The 23850-nt window shown below is 33.8% G+C and overlaps 1 protein-coding gene across 2 annotated transcripts in view; it reads left to right on the forward strand.

The window, feature by feature from the left end:
* LOC119641672 (Krueppel-like factor 6) overlaps positions 1-23850 on the forward strand; it is a 182912-nt gene that overhangs the window by 37427 nt on the left and 121635 nt on the right. For both annotated transcript variants that reach the window (XM_038040455.1, XM_038040456.1), the window contains exon 3: positions 6537-6594. In XM_038040455.1, coding sequence (XP_037896383.1) covers positions 6537-6594 — 58 coding nt within the window. The remainder of the gene's footprint in view (positions 1-6536; positions 6595-23850) is intronic.

The following is a 23850-nucleotide window of genomic DNA, read 5'->3' on the forward strand; positions in this document are numbered from 1 at the left end:
AGTTTAAATACGACATAGGTAAATCGAGCGTATTAAGCAGTGTTGCTTTAATGGACTTTAAAGAGTCCGATAAGGAGAATAAGTGGTAGACGTTATTTAGGTTCTTGCAAACAACTCTGAGCGGATTGAACAGCTCATAATTAAATTTACACTGATTAAGCTTAACCAAGATAAAATGCCTAGAGAAGCGGTTAGGGGCATTAAGGCTTATTTCACCAAGTAATGAAGGCGAGTCAATAGCACCATTTATTACTTTAATTAGAAAGGAAACGCCAAGAACAAATCTACGTTTCTCAAGAGACGGTAGGGACAGCAGAAGCAACCTATTTTCATACGGAGGAAGAGAGGCAATCGGATCCCAACCCAAATTTCTAAGGGCAAACAGCAAGAATTGCTTTTGAACAGATTCAATTGAGTCTACGTAGCACCTATATGAAGGAGACCACACAACTGAGGCATACTCGAATATGGGTCTAACCAAACACATGTATAGCCTTTTCGTAATGTAGGGATCATCAAACTCTTTGGACCACCTTTTTATAAAACCAAGCGCGGACCTAGCTTTGCTAATCGAGAGCTCAAAATGCAAGTTAAAACGTAACCTATGGTCAAATAGAACGCCTAAATCTGTAATCGAATCGACGTCCTCCAACTTATGCGAATCTATGAAATACTGAGTAATGAATGACTTTCTTCTTGAGAATGAAAGCTTCTTACATTTACTCAGATTTAGTTTCAGGAGATTCAAAGAGCACCATGCATCAAAATTATCCAAATCACCTTGAAGCTGATGTGATTGCAATTCAACAGAGAAGGAAGAAAACAGTTTCACATCATCAGCATACATTAAAATCTGGCTGGAATTAACCACCGATGGGAGATCGTTAATGTATAAACTAAATAAAATGGGACCTAAGTGACTTCCTTGAGGTACGCCAGACAGGTAAACTCTAACAAGTTGGTGACTGTAGATCGCCCTTTCCGAAAGCCGTGCTGGTGCGGAGAAATATACGAATTAATGGCAAAGGCCAAATGCTAAGTCACAATACGCTCGAACAACTTGGGCAAGACACTCAACTTGGCTATGCCTCTGTAGTTCTCAACAAATTGTCTACTTCCACTCTTGTGGATAGGAATAAGGAAACTACTCTTCCAACATGAAGGGAAAACACCTAAATACAAGGACATGTTAAAAATCTTTGAGATCACACCACATAACTCGACAGCGCAAGATTTAAGTACACATGATGGAATTCCATGGTCCAGGCGAACAACTGTATTTTAGAGAACACAACCCTTTAAAAACGTCATCTTCTGAAATAACCAAGTTAGGTATTGAAACCGAGTTAGTTATAGGATATGGGTAGTTTGCTGATAAATCGAAATTAGCAATCGAAAAGTTTCGTCGGAAATACTCAGCAAATAGATTTGAGATTTCAAAATCATCCGAGGAATCAGAGCCATTAAAAGAAACATGAGAGGAATATGTGGAAATTTTTCTTTTAGAATTAACAAATTTAAAGAAGAATTTAGGATTAGTAAACAGAGAGGATTTAATGAACTGAAAGTATCTGCAGTAAAAATGGTAGTTGAGGGAGTTAATTCTTTGCCTCGCCACCGAGTAAGCGAAATAGTCGAGCGCAGAGCCACTTTTCAAATATTTTTTGAATAGCGTATTTTTTATTCCTGTAATATATAATTGTTTTATTAAACCAGGGCGGACAACTATTTCGAGGTCGGCACTGCTTGATCGGAGCAGATGCAGCAGTAGCTAGATTTAATATATTGTAGAACGATGACAATAAGCTTTTAATACTCCCGGTTGAGAAATCAAGCCTCATGTGTGAAAGACGATGTTTTAGCAATACAATATTGGTTTTATGAAAATCATAATATTTTTTTAAAAAAGTTTGATTTGGCACATTAAGGCAGTTCAACGAACTATCATTCTTATGTTGAAAGGAAACGCACATTGATGGATGATAAAGGTCCTCAGGTAAACTAAAAGGTGGACAACGATTTACGTTAATCTCAGGAAAGTTGGAAAAGCAGAGATCAAGCAGTCTACCAATACAATTAGGGGTATGATTGTATTGAACTAAATTATGATCAAACAATTCATTAAAGAACTCAACCCTATCAGACGTTGAAGTAGGAACCAAACAGCCAGAATTATCAGTGTTACACCAAGCGACTTGAGGCAAATTGAAGTCACCCAATGCAACGACCAAATCGCTAAGTCTAGACCGCTGAGCCACTTCACAAATGAGGGCAGCGTGTTTCTTGTAAATCGAGATATCACAATTTGGGGGAACAGAGGAGCAGGTTACAAATAGCTGTTTATTAGGCATTATCGCACGAATGGCGATAAATTCATCGTCAGGAGAAGTGGGAAATTCTATTGAATTGGACGGGACTGACGCAGATATGGCAATTACTACACCACCACCAATGCGATTCACTCGATTCTTTCTGAAGACTTGGAAAGAATTGTGAAAAAGTTCCGACGAATGAAGATCGAGTTTTAACCAAGTTTCGTTGAATGCCAAACAGAAAAACTCCGTGCTCACTGAATTTGGAAAAGTAGAACGAATTTGTGAATTAAGGCTCCTAACATTTTGATAAATGAGATATAGTGGGCCTGAAAAAACAATTAGTTTTTTGAAGGCGACAAGACTATCGGTTTGGTATTACGGGGACGATCACGAGGGATAAATTCCTTAATCAAGGATCCTACTGGCCACATTGGTTTGTTTAACAACATATCACTGTTTTCAGTCGGAACTAATATTTCAAAAGAGGAGATTGCCCTAGATTGTGAAGGAGCCATTATGGAAATGCTAACGCGCTTTAAGTTGACTGATGGGACTTTCGTCGCCAGATAACTTTTTATGTTATCCACCGAAGTTTCAGGTGCCAGTCTTAACACAAATATTGCTTTTCTGGGAAGAACTGCCGTCAAGCAAATGCCATTACTTGGAACAGGGGGGTTCACGGTTTGGGGAGTTTAGAGTTGGAGAAAATATGGATAGCGTTATCGCCCTTGCACCAGCAGCTTGTACGACTTGCTCGTCTGGTGACCAGCGTTCACATTCGAACAACCAGGGGGAGCGGATGATTTATTTTTCTCTTTATTATATGTAGGCGATGGTACTTGATAAGGCTGAATGGCGGCCCTGGGCGGAAATACCCTTGCCACTTCAGCGTAGCGTACAACGGAAGGACTTCCCGGCTTGTTTGTAACTACTTTGTTACCAACCGGCTCAACAATATCGGAAACATTACCATTTCATTTTAGAGTTAGAGGCAGCTGTAGCTTTTACCAACGAATTAGATTTGGAGAAAGCCAGAGGTGACGTCCCACACGCTACACTACGAGTAGAAGATGAGTGTCCAGTAAAGCGACACTCATCAAACCTATACTTAATGAGCTCAAACTTTTCCCACAAGGAGCCGAGTTTTCTACTCAATTCCGAGAAACCATAACGGGTCTCCGTGAAAAGTTTATAAAAGTCAATGTCCCCCTGCCTACAGTCAGGACATGGCCATCTTAAGCCTTCAGACGGATCAGCGACTGCGTCAGCAGCACGGCCAAGAATACCGGCACACTTTGCATGACCAAAGCGCTCGCAGAGCCAACAAGAAATGAATCTATCAGAATCCGGGCCTGATTTCGCCCGACAAGGTGTATAAACACTCCATGTCCTGTCAAAAAGACAGTTGTGGATTATGAAGAACAGACACACAAATCACTAAAAAAAAAAATCCTGAACATAAAAATTTATCAACCAATTTGTGCAAAACTTCTCTGTTAGTTTGACACTGTAACGAGAGATCATTGAAGAAAGGTTTGATACCATATTCGCAGTTTAGCGAACCCTTCAAATAGGACTTTCATTCCTTGAGAAAGAGATACCTGTTCATATTGATATTTAGAAATTTGAGAACTCTTAAACAAAACCAAATTAATCCTTATAAATGTACTTAACATTCGAGGTCGTAATGCTAAATTTTGCTAATTAAAGTGGACAATTCCTTTAAGTAATATAGCAAATTGCATGAAAATACCGGATAGCTGTAGTGTTTTGTTTTCAAATTATTTAAGCGTGCAATGAATCGTTCTGACTCGCCGGATTGGTGTGGGAGTAGAAATTTAATTTGAAATATCCATCCTACACAAAACAAAAATTATTATTTTCTTCACGTGCGTCATCTAATTTAAAATTTATAATCACAACAAAAAGATACGTAATTATCTTAACTCATGCCTATCCTTCACTCATCCTAGCTCCTCCGGAAATCTTACTAAATAATTACGATATTAAAGTAAACTCGTTCGTAAATTTAAATTAATTGATTAAGGAACGAACAATATATATTTAAAAGGAATTCCATATGTGAATTTCATAACTTAAGAAGAAAAATTAGAATAAAAAAACAAAAAAAGTTTTTTCTTAAATCAAAATTTATATTGCAATAATAAAAAAGTTAATCTAGATAAAATTAATTTAATTATAGAAAAAATACTTCAATTTAATAGCAAATATATACAAAAAAAAAAGTTATGCTTAATTTATCTTTGATTCTTTGAAAATTCGGTAAGTCCCATACCAATAAGAAGAACTTCCTCTTTTTGGGCTTATTAATTGACCAAGATAGTTTTCTTGATTATTTCACTAAAACTTACGATTCTCATTCCTTTAGCAACACGCACCAGGGCCAACACAAGCTTCTTGATTATTACAGCAAAATTTACATACGAATTTTAATAAAAATGTTATCTCAAATGTCTATGTTTTGCAAAATGTTTTTTTTACGCCATCAGCCACTTTCATAGTGGCTATTTCAATAAACTGTCATTCTATTCAAAATGGCAAATAATTGTTTAGAACGAACTAATTATTTAATACATAATAAAGTCAATTTGATCGTTTCGGCTTGTTGCTTAGCAAGAGCGTCCGGAATACGTTTCCAATTGCTCAACAGATTCCGTTTTTGTTTTCAATTGCAAAACTTGGACTTGTGTGCTTTGCACTTTAGGCTCACTTTAAAAATATCAGAAATGTTTTAAAACTCAAAATAATGTTTTATTTTTAATATTTTAATACTTGACCTCTCAGAAAAAACGTTTGCTTAGTAATAGAAGCTGAAATACGACGCGAAAGATCAAAACGAAATCATCATACTTTGGAATCGGTTGGTGTTCGATTGCTTTCGTATCGAGTTGGAATTCTTATTTGTTGCGTTTATAATGGAATATTTGTGACATTAAGTTTAATAAATAAAATTAAGTACATTACTGTTTATTTAAATTGCCTGACTTTTCTTAATTAACAGCTTGATATTTTTAATTCCCATGTTAAATTTGCCTGGCTATATTCTGTCCAAACAAAATCTAAATATCACCTTTCCAAATTACTTTTTAAATAGTTTCAAGTAATTGCAGAAATTTTTTCCTGAATTCCATATTTATTATTATATATATATACTACATATATATATCATATATCTATTTACCTCTTTTGATATTTCAAGGCACCAACAAGTAAAAGCACCGAAAATAATTATTTGATTTTGCTACCTCTGCCAACATTTTGAAATTTCTGAGATTAAGTAATTTTTCTATGTTCGACAGCTTTGCTTTCGCACTAAAGTATGACATTTTGCTTTCGATCTTGGCCAAACACTCATACGTTGTCGAGTATCATCAACTAAATTCTCCACCAACTCAAATTACAAATTCAATATAGCGTTTGCTCGATAACGAGAACCATAAACCGACACCTGGTAATTGCCATATACCTAATCAGCTGTTTGAAGTGGTTATGCCACATACCTAATAATTGGTTATATTAGTGGAGTAATAATTTATCAATTGTGAGTAACTAAGACATCAATCGGTCAAAACAATAATAATTCTACAACAATCGTACAAACAACAACTATAGAATAACTTGAACAAGTTTCTGTTATGCTAATTGCAAGGAGGTGATTGATTGCACGCTCATGCGTTAGGAGTGCAATAATGTTGCCACTTTCCACTAGCAACAAGGCAAAAGCTCTACGATGGGCTTATACAGTATGTCGTGAAGAAGATGTGGACTTGCAAAACCTGTTCAAGCAAGCGCAAAGCGCGTTTTCCGAACTCGGTAAGGACTTGAAGAATTTAACTTATCAGTTGGCGTCAGGACTTTTTTAATATGCCTGGCTCCTCTATTTTCACAACATTTAAGCTTCAGTAAATTATGTTCAGATAAATTAAGTATCATTGTATTGTGTTTAAACGGTCGTTCTGTTAATATAATGACTTTTGACTATCCACTTTGCCACTTTGTAATGTTACTCGGGATTGACTGTATATTAGCTATTATTTTACGCAAATAAATAAACATGAAACAATCTAAAAACTTAATATACTTGCCGGTAGAAAGAACATCGTAAACTTAGCAAAATTTAAGATTCCAAATCAATAATATGAAAATGCATTAGAATAAGTTAACTCTAACAAATAAAGATATGTTACATTTTCATTACAGGCAGAGGGCCCTCCTGTTCAAATGGAACCAGTTGATCTCAGTTTGCGGTCATCAAAAGGTAAGGTAAATTCTTTTTTTAAGGTTTCATTTCTCCTATTTATTACTGTAACGTAACTAATTTGGTCGTTAATAATTGGCTGACTATTGTAAGAATTGATGAGCAGCTTAGCAGGTTTGTGAAATTAAAATTATGTTTAAGACCATACACTGAAATCAATGTTATAGAAGGCGGGAACGGTAGTATTTTGAAAATTGCCAAAATATGTTAAAGTAGTTACCTTTTTAAATTTAAAATTTCGAAGATTGTTCACAAACAAAAATAGCCGCGATGTACAAATTTGTTTCACCGTCAGTTTTTTAAGCCACCGGCTTCTCAACCACCGGTATCTCAAGTTTTGCTATCGGAAAATTCGGTCTTTCTTTTGTTATAAAATTTGTAGCAAAACAGTTTTTCTTATCTTATGCTTACGCGCAAATACTTTCTTCTCTCTACTGATGTCAACCTGAAACGTTCGCTGCAGGTAAAAAAGGGTACGTATCCTTTTCTAATGGCATAAAGATCGGGAATATATCCTATCATAGAATCTTACAGTAGTATTAGATCAGTTGGTAGCTAATATAGAGTTGGTCACTGTTAAATTCTAGAATTGGTTTGAATAAATAACTCGCAAATGAGGAGGCTGAACCGCATTCCTCGAAAAGAACAATCATCAAGACATCCACCCAATGTTATATACAACCAATACAATGATAAACTCCTAAGAAGCCAAAATGTTTAAGAATGTATTCCCAGTCCAGCTTGCACTTCATTAAATTCATTTTGATACAGGCAAAAAAGGTTAAGTGGAAGGCGGTAAAATTGTAACCATAAACACAAAATCTGTTAGTTCTAGATAAACAAATGCATTTCATTCACCTTTATTGCGCTCTTTGTTTGAACCCTTAACCGACCACCCGAATGAATTCTGAATGCGGAAGGCACAATATCTAAGCTTTATCATTTAATAGTATTATACTTGCATGTATCAAGTATTCCGCCGAATCCGATAACTTTATCCGAAGCGTTTTTAAAAAAGTGCAAATACATACAAAAAGAATTGACTAAAGCTGAACACTTGTATTTTACTTAATTTAATGCAATTAGCGTATTAATACACTCGAATGGAAACCTATCATCTTAAACTGTAAATGAAAAAATATTATCGTGTGGTGGTTTTGCGAGAAAAATTTAGATAATTTAGATATCAGACGCAAGAAATACTTTTCTCTCTACAAGCAAACACCTTTGCAACCCTTAAATACGAGAGATTTCATGAAAAAATTCCTGTAGGTACAATTTTCAGTGTATTATCGCGAAACCGAATGAACGACTGCATTACCCGAAGCGGGTATCTTATGTTCGGTCTTGTCCGACTATGGTGCTCTTATTTGTTTAATCAAACTTTGTTTTTCGAACCCTTTTGGCCCATCTAAATTCTCGCACTCGCTCACGATTTACAATGGTCACGCTCTGACCCTAAAACGACTTAATAATAACTTAATAATAATTACAATTATCACTTGAGTTATGCGTATTAAATAAAATGTTTGGTCTAATTATCTTTGAACTGACAAGCATTCAATTGGAAAGGTCAAACTTACAAAGTTTTTACAAAATTTGCGGTAAATATATAAATTTTTGTGACCCACTTCATGTTTATCATAAATATTACGTATATAGACACACAAATAGACGCTATTCCCATTTTAAAGCCAGCAAAACCGTGAAATGATGTCAAAAATCATCGTCCTATTATCTCTTCAGCTTTCTAAGGAAGATATTTGAAAAAATTTAAAGTCAAATTATTAAGAACAATTTCCGAGAAAATTGTTACACAATATCAAGAGTTTAATATTAAAAGTCAGCATAATATTTGGCACTAAAAAATCCACTGGCATATTTCTCTATGACGTTGGAAAAGCATTTGATTTTCTTTGGTGTAATGTTTTGATTTTTAAATCTCTTGGATTTCCTCTTCTCGAAGTAGCTTGTCCTAAACTTAGGTACGATACCTCTGAATTTCTTCTTTATATAATTATTCATACGCCGCAAGTACTGGCTCTGGATACAACTTTGTTGTCGATTCTCTGTACCTGCTCTTTCTTTTCCCCTTAATGACTTTATTTGACTTTAAACATTTAGAAGTTATACAGTTACACGCTGTCCTATTCAGCATTTCAAAAGCAAGTGCAAAATCGACACACAAATGCTGTATCTATTAATAAATAAATTGTAAATTTGGTTTTACATATAAGATTCCCTTAATTAAAGTCATGTTTCAATCAATTGTATTACATGCTCGCCCAGGACTGTGTACTAACTCATTTTAAAAATTTGGAAATATACAATTAATTTAAGCTTACATAATAAAATTACTAAATACCTTTTTACTTCCAAGTTGCACAATACGTGGGTCTATTATAAATGTGAACACATTAAGAATAAAAATTCAAATTATAAAAACAATTTATGTGAAATTGTTAGTTATCTAAAAACATTTTTATAAATCACCCTATTTTATAGTCTGTGAAGCAAGTCTGTATACCAAACCGATTTTCTGTACCATGCAAAGGTCTATTTCTTGAAGAAATATTTATATTTCACACAAAATTTCCTATTCCAGTCCAAAGTGATTGAATTTTCGATATGAGTTCAGTTTTTGAAAAAACCCTTTTACAATATTATCTCGACTGCAGCGAAGACGCTCCGCAGGCTTGTCATAAAATGCGAGATGTTCATGGTGGAAACCCCTTATGAAATCGACAGTATGTAAATGGTGTGCTAGTTTCCGCTTCGAAAATTTCTAAAGCTTCTAACGCTTTAGTGGAAAGGTCAAATCATGCGAAGCATCTCAAAATGTTTAAAAAGATTCCCTCCTAACAATGCCAAACAACACATATTGAGAGAATTTGGCTGACAAGCTTGCCAGTGCACAGCTCGGAAGAACTTTGAAAAATGCCTGAAAAAATTAATTGGCTCTGTAAATAAATTTTTGAACTCCGTTTAAGAAAACGCCGTCAACTTTGTTTTGATCCCTGATTTTATGTGTCTATGGAAGCTTTCTGTGATTTTTCCTTTTCGAAACATTTTAATGGAAAAATACATTTATTTTCACCGCTATGTTTACGTACAAACACGAATATATATTAGCAAAATGACCATTTATATGAAACGATGTACAAATCCACAATTTAAAGCAGCTGCACGTACTTACTGACGCCAGATGTCTATTATTGACAGCTTGGTGATCGTCATCTTGGCGACGGTTATGTTTTTTGCATGCTTGTGTTGGTATAAAGTATTTCACTTAAAATCATCCAAAACGTTAGAAGATCCTAACAAAATTGCATGCTCGCAAAGACTAAGTTCAAAAACTTCAACTAAATCCAGATTTAACAAATTCCAATGAGTATAAATATACCACTAAAGTCTTTTTCTAAAGCACAAAAATGTTCAATGACTTCATAATGAAGTCACTACTTAAAATTGTTGAAAACTACAATTAGTTAAAACTTTAATTACGCCTTCTGGCACCATTTTATTTGTAATATCTTTCTTTGACTGGATAATTTAATGACCACTTATTGACAGATTTTTTCGAAACCTAAAAATTATTTACTGAAGTTAGCGTCATTTTTTATAATATTTTTTAAATCAAAATTTTTAAAAAAACTTTCGTGATTTAAAAGGGTGTTTATTATGAAGCCACAATTAAAGTTTGCATTCAACTGATTGGCAATTGACTTATGTTAGGGATTCTAAAAAGAAAGCCGGTTACTTTATCAGATTTGCTGTGATTCATTCTAGTTTTAAATAATTACAAAAAATTTTGGATATATCTCAACAATTTTCCAAAATTGTAAAAAATGTATTCCAATGCACTCGTTGGCACTTCGTCAATAATTTGAGAAAATAACCTATTACTTCGTGCCCGCAAGCTAATACTGCCACTTAAGCGATTATAAGCGAATGTGTACATAGATATAATAAGAAATAATATATCACGCATACTTATGTGGACTGGCTGATAGTGCTTATTAGGATTCTTTTTTTTTATTAAACGCAATATTTATTTGAATTGTGACAATATTTCTACGCATTCACAAAGTACAAGTGTTCAAAATTTTCTAAACAGGGATTTATTGCGTTTTCTAGGTTCAATTCTTCGTTACATAACAGAAGGTTTAAATATCCAGAAAATCTATTTGTACAAAAATTATATTCCCCACAAAATCACTTTATTACATACACATTAATTTTTATTAAAAAGACGTTCTTTTGTTAATGATGAGCACTCCTTATATATAGGATAGGATAGTACGACATGTTTGAAAATATGTCTAATTACATTTATATTTAATCGACGCAATAACCTACCTAACAAAACAATCGCGTATACGAATACTGTAGTTGTCAATCATGTGTATAGCAGCTTCTTAAAATTCAAGACTGCTGCAAACTTAATAACGAAAATGTAACCATGCTGTACGAAAAAAGGTTTTCTATTTTTTCTTTGGTATTCTATGAACGAACACAATAAATTTGATGATGACGCCGATTGCTGATTTAAGCGGCGCTTGGACACAACTACTTTTATAAAGCAACATGCAAGCAAACTTAACTCTCAAATTACATGTTCTTGGTAGCGTTTATGTGGAGAAGTTTATTTATCCAAATTCAACACGATTTGTGTGAATTCCCACAGGTATAAATAGCCCATTGCTTGTTGAACGGACAGACATTTGATGGGTCGGGTTAGGTGATACAATCGCAAATTATTCAACCATAATCGCGTACAAACAAACAAACATTACTAAGTGAATACAATTCGAGCCAATTCAATTTTTTTAGCGAAAGCAATAGGATGGGAAAATTCATTCTGCGCCGCACAACTTGATTTATTTAAGCTACCAAAACAGCTCATGAACAAAGCTGTTTTCTTTAAATCTCGCTGTGTTACTCCACCCCTGGGAGCAGTTTGAGTTGTCCTAGTTGATGTGTAAGCATGCACATTCACACATCCAAATACACTATAATATTCTCTCACAGTATATATAAAAATTTATGTATACAACTCAACGTACTCATGTTCGTAGGTTTATTGGGTCTGGGTTAAGCAGATGCTACAACGTGAAGACTAAAACAAGAAGGCTAAAAATCTAAAGGCCATATCTTTCTGAAGCAAAGTAATGCCTGTCACAGCCCACAAACCAGGCTGGATTGTAAGCAGTGAATGTTGATATACCACTTTATAAAATATCGTCAACTGTCGAAATTTACCATCCGTTTTCGAGCATTATGCCACTCGTACAATCGCACTAACAACGAATACAATTTTACGCCATTCTAATTTTTAATAATGCAAGATTCCACGTTCTGTCAATGCATCTTGCACACACATACATTTTAAAGCTGTATGTATTTATGTGAGAAGGTCACAAAGCGATACAAAGTTTTACGCTTTGTGCATTGTGCTACATTAGAGTAAAGACATAGATAAATCACATTCCATTTCTGAAATAGACACCTTTTTCTAAAGCATTAAAACTTAATGTTGGAGCAGAGTCAAATAATTTTTTTATAGACCGCTTTCGTCGACGCGCACACGCCGCTCAGGCTCGAAGAAAAGAATATATATGAAATTGTCAAATTAAGAAGTATTAGATTGCATTCTCTGTCTGTCTACTGATTACCGGTTACAGGTGTCCTATGTAGTATGAACTTACAAACTGTGCAGATTTTTTGTCATATTAAAAGTTAATCTTGCATTTATTTAATCTAGAAACATCTCTTTTGTTAAAAATATATTTTTTCAACAAAAATTAATCTGACGAAACGTCATCATTAAAGTTATGTTATAGAAAAAATTAGAATTGGATAACGAAACTTTTATATATGTCGTAACATACTAATAAAACTAATAGACAACGTTAATGGAAACAATACACCAAAGTCGACCGTAGGCGATGAATCTTCTATAAATTGCTTTAAAATTTTTTGAGGCGTCTTAAAATATTAGCGTAACAAATCAAGTGAAGCTTGGAAAAACACAAAATATACTCACGTATCGTAACACCGGTTATTCTTTTATATGTAATTTCGCATTTTCCACAGATAACACGTTCTTTATTTTGTTATCGAATAATCTAAGTTTAGTCGAAGTTTATTAGTTAGAGCCTGTTCCGAAAAAAGCAAAGCGAAGGGATCATCTTGCTGACACCATTTTGCTTTTTTAGGCAAAGTGCAATTTATATTTTTGTTCTTCCTTTTTCCAACTTTTTTGTGATGAAGTCCGCAAAACCTAATCGCATATCTAAGAATTCTTCAAAGAGACGAAGTACGAAGCAGACATGACTAATTCATTTAGGGATCCATTTGACCTTTGTGCAGTCATCGTGGAATACCTTTTTTTAACACAATAACAAACTTAGCATATCCCATTTTATATTTTCCAATCGTGAATTTAAATATATTACATTATTTGAAACAAAGGGGCTCGCAATTTCGAAACTGTTAATCAATACTACGCATAATTAACTGTGATGAAAAAAATATAAGCTAAACATTCTTTGTGTAGGTCTTCATTCAACATATTTCACCGATGCAGTACTTTAAATAGAAGACGAAGCAAATTAAGTTTAGGAGCAGCTTGGAAAATTTAACTACGTACATATGATTCAGACAATGTTTGGCATGAACGAGACAGATGCTTTTTGAGGTTATGTGAAAGGTCAAGTTCGTGACCAAATTCAGCTTTTTGCTAAAAAGTCTAGTCATCATTTTGCACCGTAAAGGCCGTAAAAAAGATACATTACTAAATCAACCGACGCACACATACTTACGTTGAGATGAAGTAGATGACGATTTCGTCTTCGTCATCATTACAGTCACCACCACAGTCACGTCATTTATTTGTCTATTGCGGCAACGATAATAAATAAAAAAAAAAAACAAAATATGAAGATGACTGTGCCACCAATTCACAAAACTTTTATTCCACTTTAAAGCAAAAGCGCGATTGTGCTTCTAACTGGCATGAAACTCCTAAGATATTAGGTGTTTGCGAAAATTTTGATCACTTTTTTACTTAAAAAAGGCATCTAATGTGAAAAATTGATACAATATATGTTAATCAATCAGTTTCCATAATTTTCTACAACAGTTTCGAACATTTTTGGCAATATGACGATATCATGTAGAAAAACCTTATATTGATTTGGTAGCGATCTACCCATCTACCCACTTTGGCACTTTTTTAAGTTTGTGGACCCGCGTGCCACCCGAACCATGTTGCACTGATCTGAACAAGTGGTAATCAGAAGACATCATGTCTGGTGAATAAGCTGAGTGTGATAGTACTTTCCATTCGAACTGCAACAGTGTATCTTGCAACAAGTGGCCAAAAATTGGAGTTTTCAGTCAATTCCTGTCGCCACTTTTAAACAGTTGAACCCAAAAACGACAATTAGGGTGTGATGGAGCAGCATCAGCATAAGCCTCTTTGGTGGGCTTCGGCAGCAGATTTCTTCAAATAAACAAGAAAGTAATGAATTTGAAGAATAAGAATCTTGAGAGCTCCATGATTAGCATCGGCGCACGTTGAATAAATCAATAATATTAAATGGAAAACTGTTAATTTATGTAGAGGGAGGTCAAAGTCATCGAATTTAACTGCTATGTACACAGGCAGTATCCATTTCTTTATCATTTTTACCAGCAGAAATCGCTGATTAAAATTTTTGCAAACGCCTTGTTGTGGTTACTATATTGCCATGTAGTAGACCTGAGCTGCATCTTGGCACAGTGCATTGATAGAAAGGAATAGCAACTAACTCAACGTTTTTGTAATTCTGCATTTCTGCATTGACAACACCGCGCACCATTAGAATAACTTTTGTAAGTATAAGCGGCTTTTGAGTTTTCAGTTTTGCTAAAACTGATGTTGTCGGAGACATGTTGTCTCATCCAATTCATACAATTGATATACAAGTACGTAATATTTTTAGTGCAATGCTCTATCAAACGACAATTTTAAGTTTTACTTTGCAAAACTCCGTTAACTATACTGCTGCTGGCATATTAACGACGTCCACCTTCTATCGAACTTGTAATCAGTAGGTCGGTTTGTTTTTTATACCATCGTTCAAGGCATGCAAATTTGTTTTTGTGCTCGCGATCTTCCTACGCCTCTTTCTTTGTTGATCTATACGATTGACAAAAGCCACGAAAATGTTGTTTAATAATCAGAATAATAACGTGGAGGTAGTTGTCTTGCCTTGATTAATCTGCTTTAGTTGCATTTTTGAATATGAATCTATATTTTCTAATTACCAGATGTTATTTATTATAAAACATCTGACGTTATGATGTAAACACCAGCTTGAAAAGTTCACATGCCCTGATCTCCTGATTTCAAAAGAAAGGAGCAATATTTCAACATTACAACGCACAAATAGACAAACTTTTATTGCCACTATAATTCACCTATTGTGGGGATCTCTATGACATCTCCTACAAATACCAAGAACTGTCGTACATAGACTTACTTAATAAAGCTACTGTTCGCAATTGATTTCGTTATTGCAGTCGTTTACAATACTGTATTCGCACGAAGGAAAACATTCGAACTGGTAATTTGGCTTAAGCCAAACAAAAAAGGCCCACGTTCAGAATGTTGGAAAAATTTGTCATGTCTCACCATCGTATATATTAGTATAACGACACGACACAGTTGAAAACAAAAGATGGTATGAACCGAACCTTTGACACTTACATACTTATTTAACAAGAGCTCAACTGAAAAAATTGACATGCTTTTTTCAACGAATATATGTTTTATATAAAGGTATACATTTTCAAACAATGCAGACTGAAATCGCTTGAAAGTCTCGCGCATGAACAATTTTTGTGACTACAGGTGCTTATAAGTTATAAATTGTTGCACTTGGAATAACAAAGTTAATTTGCCGTTCTGGGGATATATACAAATAGCAAAGGAAATCACTACGAAATTGTATAAGCAGTACTCTTTCGAACTTTTTATAGGCGCTTTTTGATATGTTTACATTTATGCGCTTGCATACGAACCAATAAGTGACTAGCGTTGGTAGACTAAAAACCGTGATCGAAAACAACCGATTGCAACTCTTGTTCTTCAGTTCTTTGAACTGATTAGCCGACATTTGATAGAATTTTTTCTCAATTATGACCTACAAAATACTCTATTTGTAGATTTCGTGTTATATTTTCGCTTGCAGGTGCACATTTTTATATTCACAGATTATGTAGTTCACGGACGAATAGTCTGTGTAAGTTACGATTTATCTGTTCTTGATATAATAAGAATCGAAAGATCTTAAAAAAATAAGGACCACGTTGTGATGCAAGCACTTCTGAATAAAAGAGTTCTTACATAACCATGAATTGCATTAGATTTAACGTGAAGATAGTTTTCTCGCAATTCTATGTTAATTTTTTTCAAAATTGATAATAGAGTTGCGCTGACGTATGCTCTTAAGTGTAAACAAACTGTATAGATATTTTTGAGTTATGCTTAAACGATTTTTTTATATACCTGCTTCACGGGCATGAACATATTAACATGTAAAACTTCTATGAAATCATCTTAACTTCGCATTAGGCTTACAATAAATTAATATTAGGAGTATAAATATATTCTTTTTAGCTTTTGAAAAAATTCAAATTTATTTCAAATGTACTTGTTAAAAAACTTTATAATCAAAATATTCACAATTATTATCTTTGGTCTTTTACCTCTCAGTACACGTACCAGAGATCTTGTAAATTTCAATCGAACTTATACATGTTTGATGTTGTATTTATTGTTGCTGGTTTAGAATTTATTGGTATACAAGCGCGTAAAACATGTTTCATGCTGATGTTAATATATGGAAAATGATTGCTACTCTGTACTTTATTTACGCGTTCATTACGTGTTTATATTACTTTATTCTCATTTGTTGCTGATTTGACGAAAAACCTCTTTAAGAGGTCTTTATAAATATGTATGTGCAGCCATTATAATGAAAATTGAAATGATAAGATTGATATTGTTGGCTGTAATCGTGTAAGCCGGTGACAAGAAGTAGGTGGCAATCGCCAAGAGAATCTAATCATGTGGGCAAATTTGTTGACGACTTGTGCCAAATGCGCTCTCTCAGTTACGTCAAATCTAGCGACAATAAAATTGCTGTCGCTGAGATAAAAATATTTCGTAACAGTAAGTACAATCGTTTTAAAAAAGTCGAGTTAAATTAAGCTAAGTACAGCCTAACGCAAATGCTACATCATTTTCTATTCATTTCATTTTGCATGTTTGTTATTGTTTAACATATGTCGTTTGTTTACACAAAACATATAAACGTCGTTCGCATTTTTTACGTTTGTTACAATTATTAATGCATTCTAATGGAAAATTTGAAGGAAAGTACTGGAAAGCTACCAATGATGGAGGGTGATTAGTCTCTTGGCGGTAATCAATTGACTCCCAAAGAAAACCAGGCGATAATCGCCTGCTTACATGATTACCCTCCTCCAGTGTGATAAATTAGATATGTACATTATATTTTAGACATATGAGTTTGGCAACTCTGCGCGCGCGCTTTGGTTGCGTTTTTTCGCTTTGCGCGTATAAATTTTGTAATTATTTTTTATTCTTTTAAATGGTTTTAAAGCCTAAACAAGTATAAGTTTTTATATGTAGTAAATTATAGTGAACTTTGGTTTAATATAAATTCTATGCGTAGACATCATTTGGTGCTCTCGTCAAAAAATGATTTTTTTTGCTTCTTATTGCTTTCCAAACATCTGTGTTTGTGTTTCTTGGCTTACAGTTTTCGTTTTATTTGCTTACTGTTCTGCTTTGGTTTTTTCTTACTTCACAGACTGTGATTTTTTTTTGCTTTCTCACATTGAGTGTTTACTTACATCATGTCGAACCAAAACAGGCTCTGATTCCTAGCGACTCATTACTTGTTGGCTTTGCGAGCTTTATTGTCATGCGAAGTGTGCAGGATGTGCCACAGACGCAGTCCTAGATGCTTTGAAAATTTTACGTTGGTCATTTGCCGAGTGTGGGGAACGGAACGACGGCTTTTCACGGAGACAAAGAATGAACTAACTAAATAAAAATCTTGTGACGTTATGCGAAGAATTTAAAAAAAAATTGAAACAATGTTCGATGAGTGTTGCAGATAGCGACTCCGACCTGTAAAATACCACATGTAATGTAGCAAGCGGTGCTTCACCGCTGTCCTCGGTTTAATGTTATACGTTTATCCATGTTGTTTGTGACCGTATCTCTTCGTCCTCATCGCTTTTAATCTGCCATTGGCGAATCTACATCTCCAAAGAATAATAACTAAAATAATAAATAGGCTTCTTCACCTAGCTGTTTGGGTGTATCTGCTAATCTCCATGCCGGATAAGTAGGACGATCAAGTGTAGCCACTTCCTCTATTTTCTCTGCTTACAAAAACGCTATACATGAGCTTAGTTAGACGTATATCTAAGTATGCCTCTGTTGTTTGGTCTCCTTCCTAAAGGTGCTATGTAGATTTAATCGCGTATGTTCAAAAGCAATTTTTGCGTTTGCTAAGAATTTGAGTTGGGAGTCCCTTAATATAACTTGGACATTATTGGAAAGGCTATTAATAGAGGACTCATGTCGTGCTAGTTAAATTTTTTCATAGGCCATGGTTTGGACACAGTAGCTACGTAAAGTTTCGCTTTATCAACCTCATTTATGACAATGTGTAAAAATGTTGTCCTTTCAAATATTAATTAACTTACATAAATAATGTAAGTTTTATAATGTTTTGCAAAAAAATTCTCGAAAATTCTCTTCTCAACTGAGACTTCGTTTAACAGAATTCTATTAACGGCTTAGCAGAGCTCTGGAAAAAAAAATTGGTTTGTATCTTTGCTGGTCATATTTAAATATAACTTCACACCCTTATCAAAACTGCTATCCTTACAACTCAATTGCAACCTTCACATCTCACTTCGATTCGAAAATTAACTGATCTTCTTCACTGTTAACGGTTGCCATGCTTTTATATGTCATTATATGCCATTATTATATATATGCCAGCTTAAGGGTTCATTTACAACTTCGATTTGTAACGGTTGTGGCTGTAGGTGTGTGCTCGCTGTGCACATACCTTTCTTCGTTTTTTTCTTTTACTTCTCCTTTATATACTTTGTACTCGTTTTTAATAATTAGTATAAGATTTACTTTTAAGAGTCAATTGAATTCCGCTGTTAACTGAGTTTTAAGTGGAAATAAATAGATAACATGCCAGCAAATTCATTATAAATGGTGCGATGTATTAAGATGACTAAGGTCATATTTATTGTGAATATTTTCTTCCTAAATTTGTTTTAATAATCGCTTTTCATTACCTTTTCAAAGATCATTCCAGCCAGCATGGAATTCTAAATTGACTTCAGCATGTGCGTCTGTACTTCTGTCCACCTGTCTAACGCTTCCACTCTCTTGGCCTCAACTTCAATTCATAACAGGGCAGTTAAGTACAAGGCTCCAAGTTGCGTACCAAAATTTTGTGTAATGCAGCCAGTACACGAAAAACCACATACAAAGCACATATAAACCATATGTAATGTAACCAGCTGAGAGATTTATACATCTTGAACATGTATATCTCTTGCCTTAGCCTATATCGACTAGTAATCGTCATTAGATATAATCAACTAGTAATAATAATATTACGAAATTATTACAGCATAATAAGGCACAAAATATTTAACATAATGACGCCATCAATAGAAAATATTTGACATAGTATGTATATATATTTGACATTGAAGAAAAGAAAACATACGACTTTGAGCTGTTACGATCATGCCTATTTACGTGGTGTAGAAATCGATACGACTTCGTAACAGGTAAAAAATTCCACTTCCTTGTAATGTTAGTAAACCACAGTCTCAATGGTAGATGCATATGCTTTGTTGAAATTATACTTTTCCTAAAACAATTCGAATACTTTGCCAGATTGGTTGCAGAGTCGCGTAACTAGCAATTTTATGTTGATTGTGAAGATACCTTTTTTCCACTAGCCAAGTCTTCTACGATACGAACGTTGTTGGCTATTGAGGGCCACCATAATGTGGCTTGTATGATGAGACTTACATGAGACAGTCATAGATGCACATAGATGAAAACGACCCTTAAGAAGATTTTGCGTTTGAGAAAATCTCCCCAATTAGGGGAGTTTCTTAAAAATGCTGTTGAAACAGATACACAATGCATCATTAGGAAATTGCCCCTTCAGGAAATGGAAAAAGATACCGATACAACTTCTTTAAAAAATAACAGCCCGGTTAGTATCGCCACACTCTCTGATAGTACCTGCTGTAACGTAAGAACTAATTCAATAAATAAATTAACGCCTAAAGAACCTACGGACTGTTTAAACATATACGGGGAAGCACCTCCAATCAATCTATTGCCAGTGTTAATGGTAAAACGACAAAAGAACTGGCAGCGTACTAGTTCAATGAAATAACAATGACAATAAAGAGAATTAATTTTACATATCTTTTTGCAATATATATAAAGTCTGGTCTTCTCTATGATATAAATTTAATGGCAGAATATGGAGGTACAGTTTTTCCAAGCATTTTGTAGAACTCCTCACGAATGCTTTTTTACTTCTTCGTTTCAAGTGCTTTACGATTTACACTCTTTGGGGGCAGATGTCTGAACGGACTTATCAATTGTCTTATTGCGTTCGTCGATCATACATTTAAAAGAAATGTTGCGTTTTATTTTTTTCGTCATGTCTATTGGTATGCATTTGTTAATTGTTTAAATTTTACAAGTAATTATCTTATTAAAAAAGTTTTCTTAGCTCATAAATTTTTATAAAATGAAAAGTTTCTTCAGCAAAGCTTTCATTCACTCTAGTTTTGCGCTTCCAGAAGCAAAATACAATAACCTCGTGTCTACAGCTATTTTTCTATCAAATTCACTTAACATGCGTCGATTTATAAACATTCTACAGCTTGTTCTTGTTCATTTCTTGGTGTAGGTTGCTTGTACTTGTTCATTTTTTAGTATAAGTTGCTTGTTTTTCTTCATTTTTTGGTGTAGGATGCTTGTTTAAAGAACTCTGTGTTCACATAGGACCTTTTTTTACAACGCGGCGAATCAACAACAGATGAATTTCAATAAGAAGTACAAGTTATTATTGAGGGGTTGTCATATTCATAACTATTTTTTTGAAAAACACCTTCGGAATGAAGAAAATTAAAAAAGAAGGAAAATCTAAGCAACCTGCCGAACAGCGAATAATAAGCAAATGTAAACAGCTTACAAAGTCTATGCATCGATTGGTAGCAGAGCCGGACAAACTTTTGGTGTAAGCCGCACGTGGTAAGGAAGAAATTTTTTTTTATTGATTATCATTACATTTTAGGGCTCAGTCGGCAAATATGATAAAATAAAGGAAATGATCCAAGATTCCAAAGATGGCCAAGAAATAGTACGAATTATTGCTAGTCGAGGTAACAATCTCCACGAAGTTGAAACGGCCGATAGGGAAACTGAATATTTTCAGGGTAAATGGAATAAATTCTAGTATTATATATGAAGACTTTTTTATCCATTGATAATGTTTGTAATAGTAACTACGCCCACAAAATTCAGAAAGAACGTTTGACGTCAAAGTTAAAGTAAAAACAAGTTTACAAAGACGCAGGTTTCGAAACCAAAAGTTTGTTTACCATGGAAGATCATTTAAACGAATGACAAGCCACTTGTTGAATTTTATTATTTATTTAATGATTTTGTTGAAAATCAAATGAGGTTGCGATACAATGCGCGGCACACTTTTTCGATTTATGTCATGTCTAAATTTAAATTATGTCGTTCTATACGATATCTTAGTTTAAATAAAAGGTCAAGCGAGAGACAACTTTATACACTCTTCCATTTGTTAAGTTTGCTTTCATAATAATTATTTTCCCTGTTATACAAAATCTAAAGTAGAGAGATTATAGTGCATACGACGGAAACATTTTTCAGGATGCTGGCGTGTTAAATAAACACGTCAGCTGGTGCAACTTACTGTATAAGTAGCCGTTTTATTATTTTGATTTTATACTTAAAATTTTTAAGTGTCGTTTTTCATAAAAATAAATAAATAAACATTAGATATCCATATTGCATTTGAAAATACGATATGAAATATTAAATAATTCGCGTAATTAAATACAACTCGGATTGACGTAAAATTTATTGATGAATTTCAGGTGTATATATAAGCGAAATGGGAAAGTAAGCTGAAAAAATTGCAAAATGATATATGTAAAAAAGTTGAAAGTTAAAAAATGTAAAGTTGTGTTGTATTAGTTTTTTATGCTTTTCGGTTAAAAGTAGCAAATCATTTTCCAAATGGAGCAGAAAAAAGTGCAAACGTTCAAAGTTGCCAAAATACAGCGAACAACTAAATTGAAGAGAAGCACATGTATATATTGTAGTGTATGCCTGATTAGAGTGCAGCTACAAATAAATAGCAATAAAATAAAAAAAGGAAGAAAGGTGGTATACTTGTTAAAACGATGCGATGGAATTTCGTCAAAAAACAAATGCAAGCATTACAAAAACTATAAATAAGCAATTTAATATAATCGTAGTTGTATTTTCTCAATTAAAAGAATGGAAGTCTTGGCGGAAACAGCCGAGCAGGTTAGAAAATATATTTACTCTACCGTGAATTCATATGGAATCCTCTGTGCCAATTACCTACATAAAACTTAAAACATCATTACAACACATATAGAGCCAAAAAAAGAACAACGTTTTGGAAATCAACGAAAAAAAAAAGAAAAAGACAAAATTGTAAAAAACGGAGACTGTTAAAGAGGAGCATTTAAGAAAATTACATTCGGATGCGAACGAACCTTTACAGCCTACGTTTAACTGGTAAAAAGGCTAAAGAAAAATTCGAAAAAACTAATTTGTTCTTCTCTATAGTACTGAATGGGCGAGATCTCTAATTAAATTTTTGTAGAACATAGGTAAACATTTTGGTCGTGTGTCTGCTACAGTTTATAAGTAAAGGGTAAAACACCAAATAGCAAAATACCAAAAACGTATTCAGATTACGTTATATTGTAAGCGTGCTTGTCAATTGATTCAATCCATTTTCAATGTTAATTTGTGTAAGATTTTCCGAGGTATTGGCCAAATTTGAAGTCGATATCTTCAACTTCACAACCACAGACGCTACGCAGACGTCGGACGAATATGTCGTAATGTGTAAGGTAGAGATAAGTTAATGTGTACTCCGGTTTAGCTCAGGGTAAAATCGAATAAAATTAATAAACAATGGAAATGTACATAACGTAAAGATCTCGCCATTTGTCTCAATCCCATATCGGTCATTTACCTGGCGCTCTCATTTTATACGGTCTTTATAAAGTTAATATGTCATTGTTTCCTTCTTTTTACATTGGCATGTTCTTTTTAATCATGTTCGTGTACTTTATGCATGTTACTACTTATACTGCCTTTAGGCTTTTTTTGTTATAAAGAAAGAACATTCACATACGTTTTCACGCCATGTCAATATGTTTATTTAATGTTATGGTCCATTGGTGCTTCTTTTAAGTAACGAATTTTTGTCCTTTTTTCATGTGCAGAAGAAAAGGAAGATCTTATGCTTTTGAGTTGATTTTATCATATAAATTTCTTGTTCTTGTTTTTAGTCATTCAAATATTTTGAATAAATCTTCGTGTTCATCCACTCACAGCAGACTGGACAGTATATATGAATTTTTTATTACAACTAATATAACAACTGGAAAAGAAAAACAACTCCAATCATGCGAAAACACACATAGAAAATTTCAACGAAAAGTTCAAACAAATCACCTATTTATTGTAATATAATATGTTTTACGATTCTTTCACCTACCTCATAAATTCATTTTTAAAAAATTTTATGCATTTTTACTAACGCAAGCCAAAAGGTTTCTTCTCATGCAGAAAAAAGTTAAAAGCAGGTTGGTTCGATTTCGTTGTGTTGTTTAGAGCAACCCCCTCCCCACTGTAATTTACTAGCGGAATCTCTTCCCGTTTTTCATTGTTCTTTGATTTTTGTGTCTAGCAAAGCAGGAAGCAGTAACTGATATTGTTAATTTTTTAAACGGATTAAAATACATCAAAATACATGAGAGAAGCTGCTCACGTAATATTGTAAGTAAGAAGCGTAATTTTTTATATTT

This window comes from Glossina fuscipes, unplaced genomic scaffold, assembly GCF_014805625.2.
Source record: "Glossina fuscipes isolate IAEA_lab_2018 unplaced genomic scaffold, Yale_Gfus_2 171, whole genome shotgun sequence".
NCBI classification, from domain to species: Eukaryota; Metazoa; Arthropoda; class Insecta; order Diptera; family Glossinidae; genus Glossina; species Glossina fuscipes.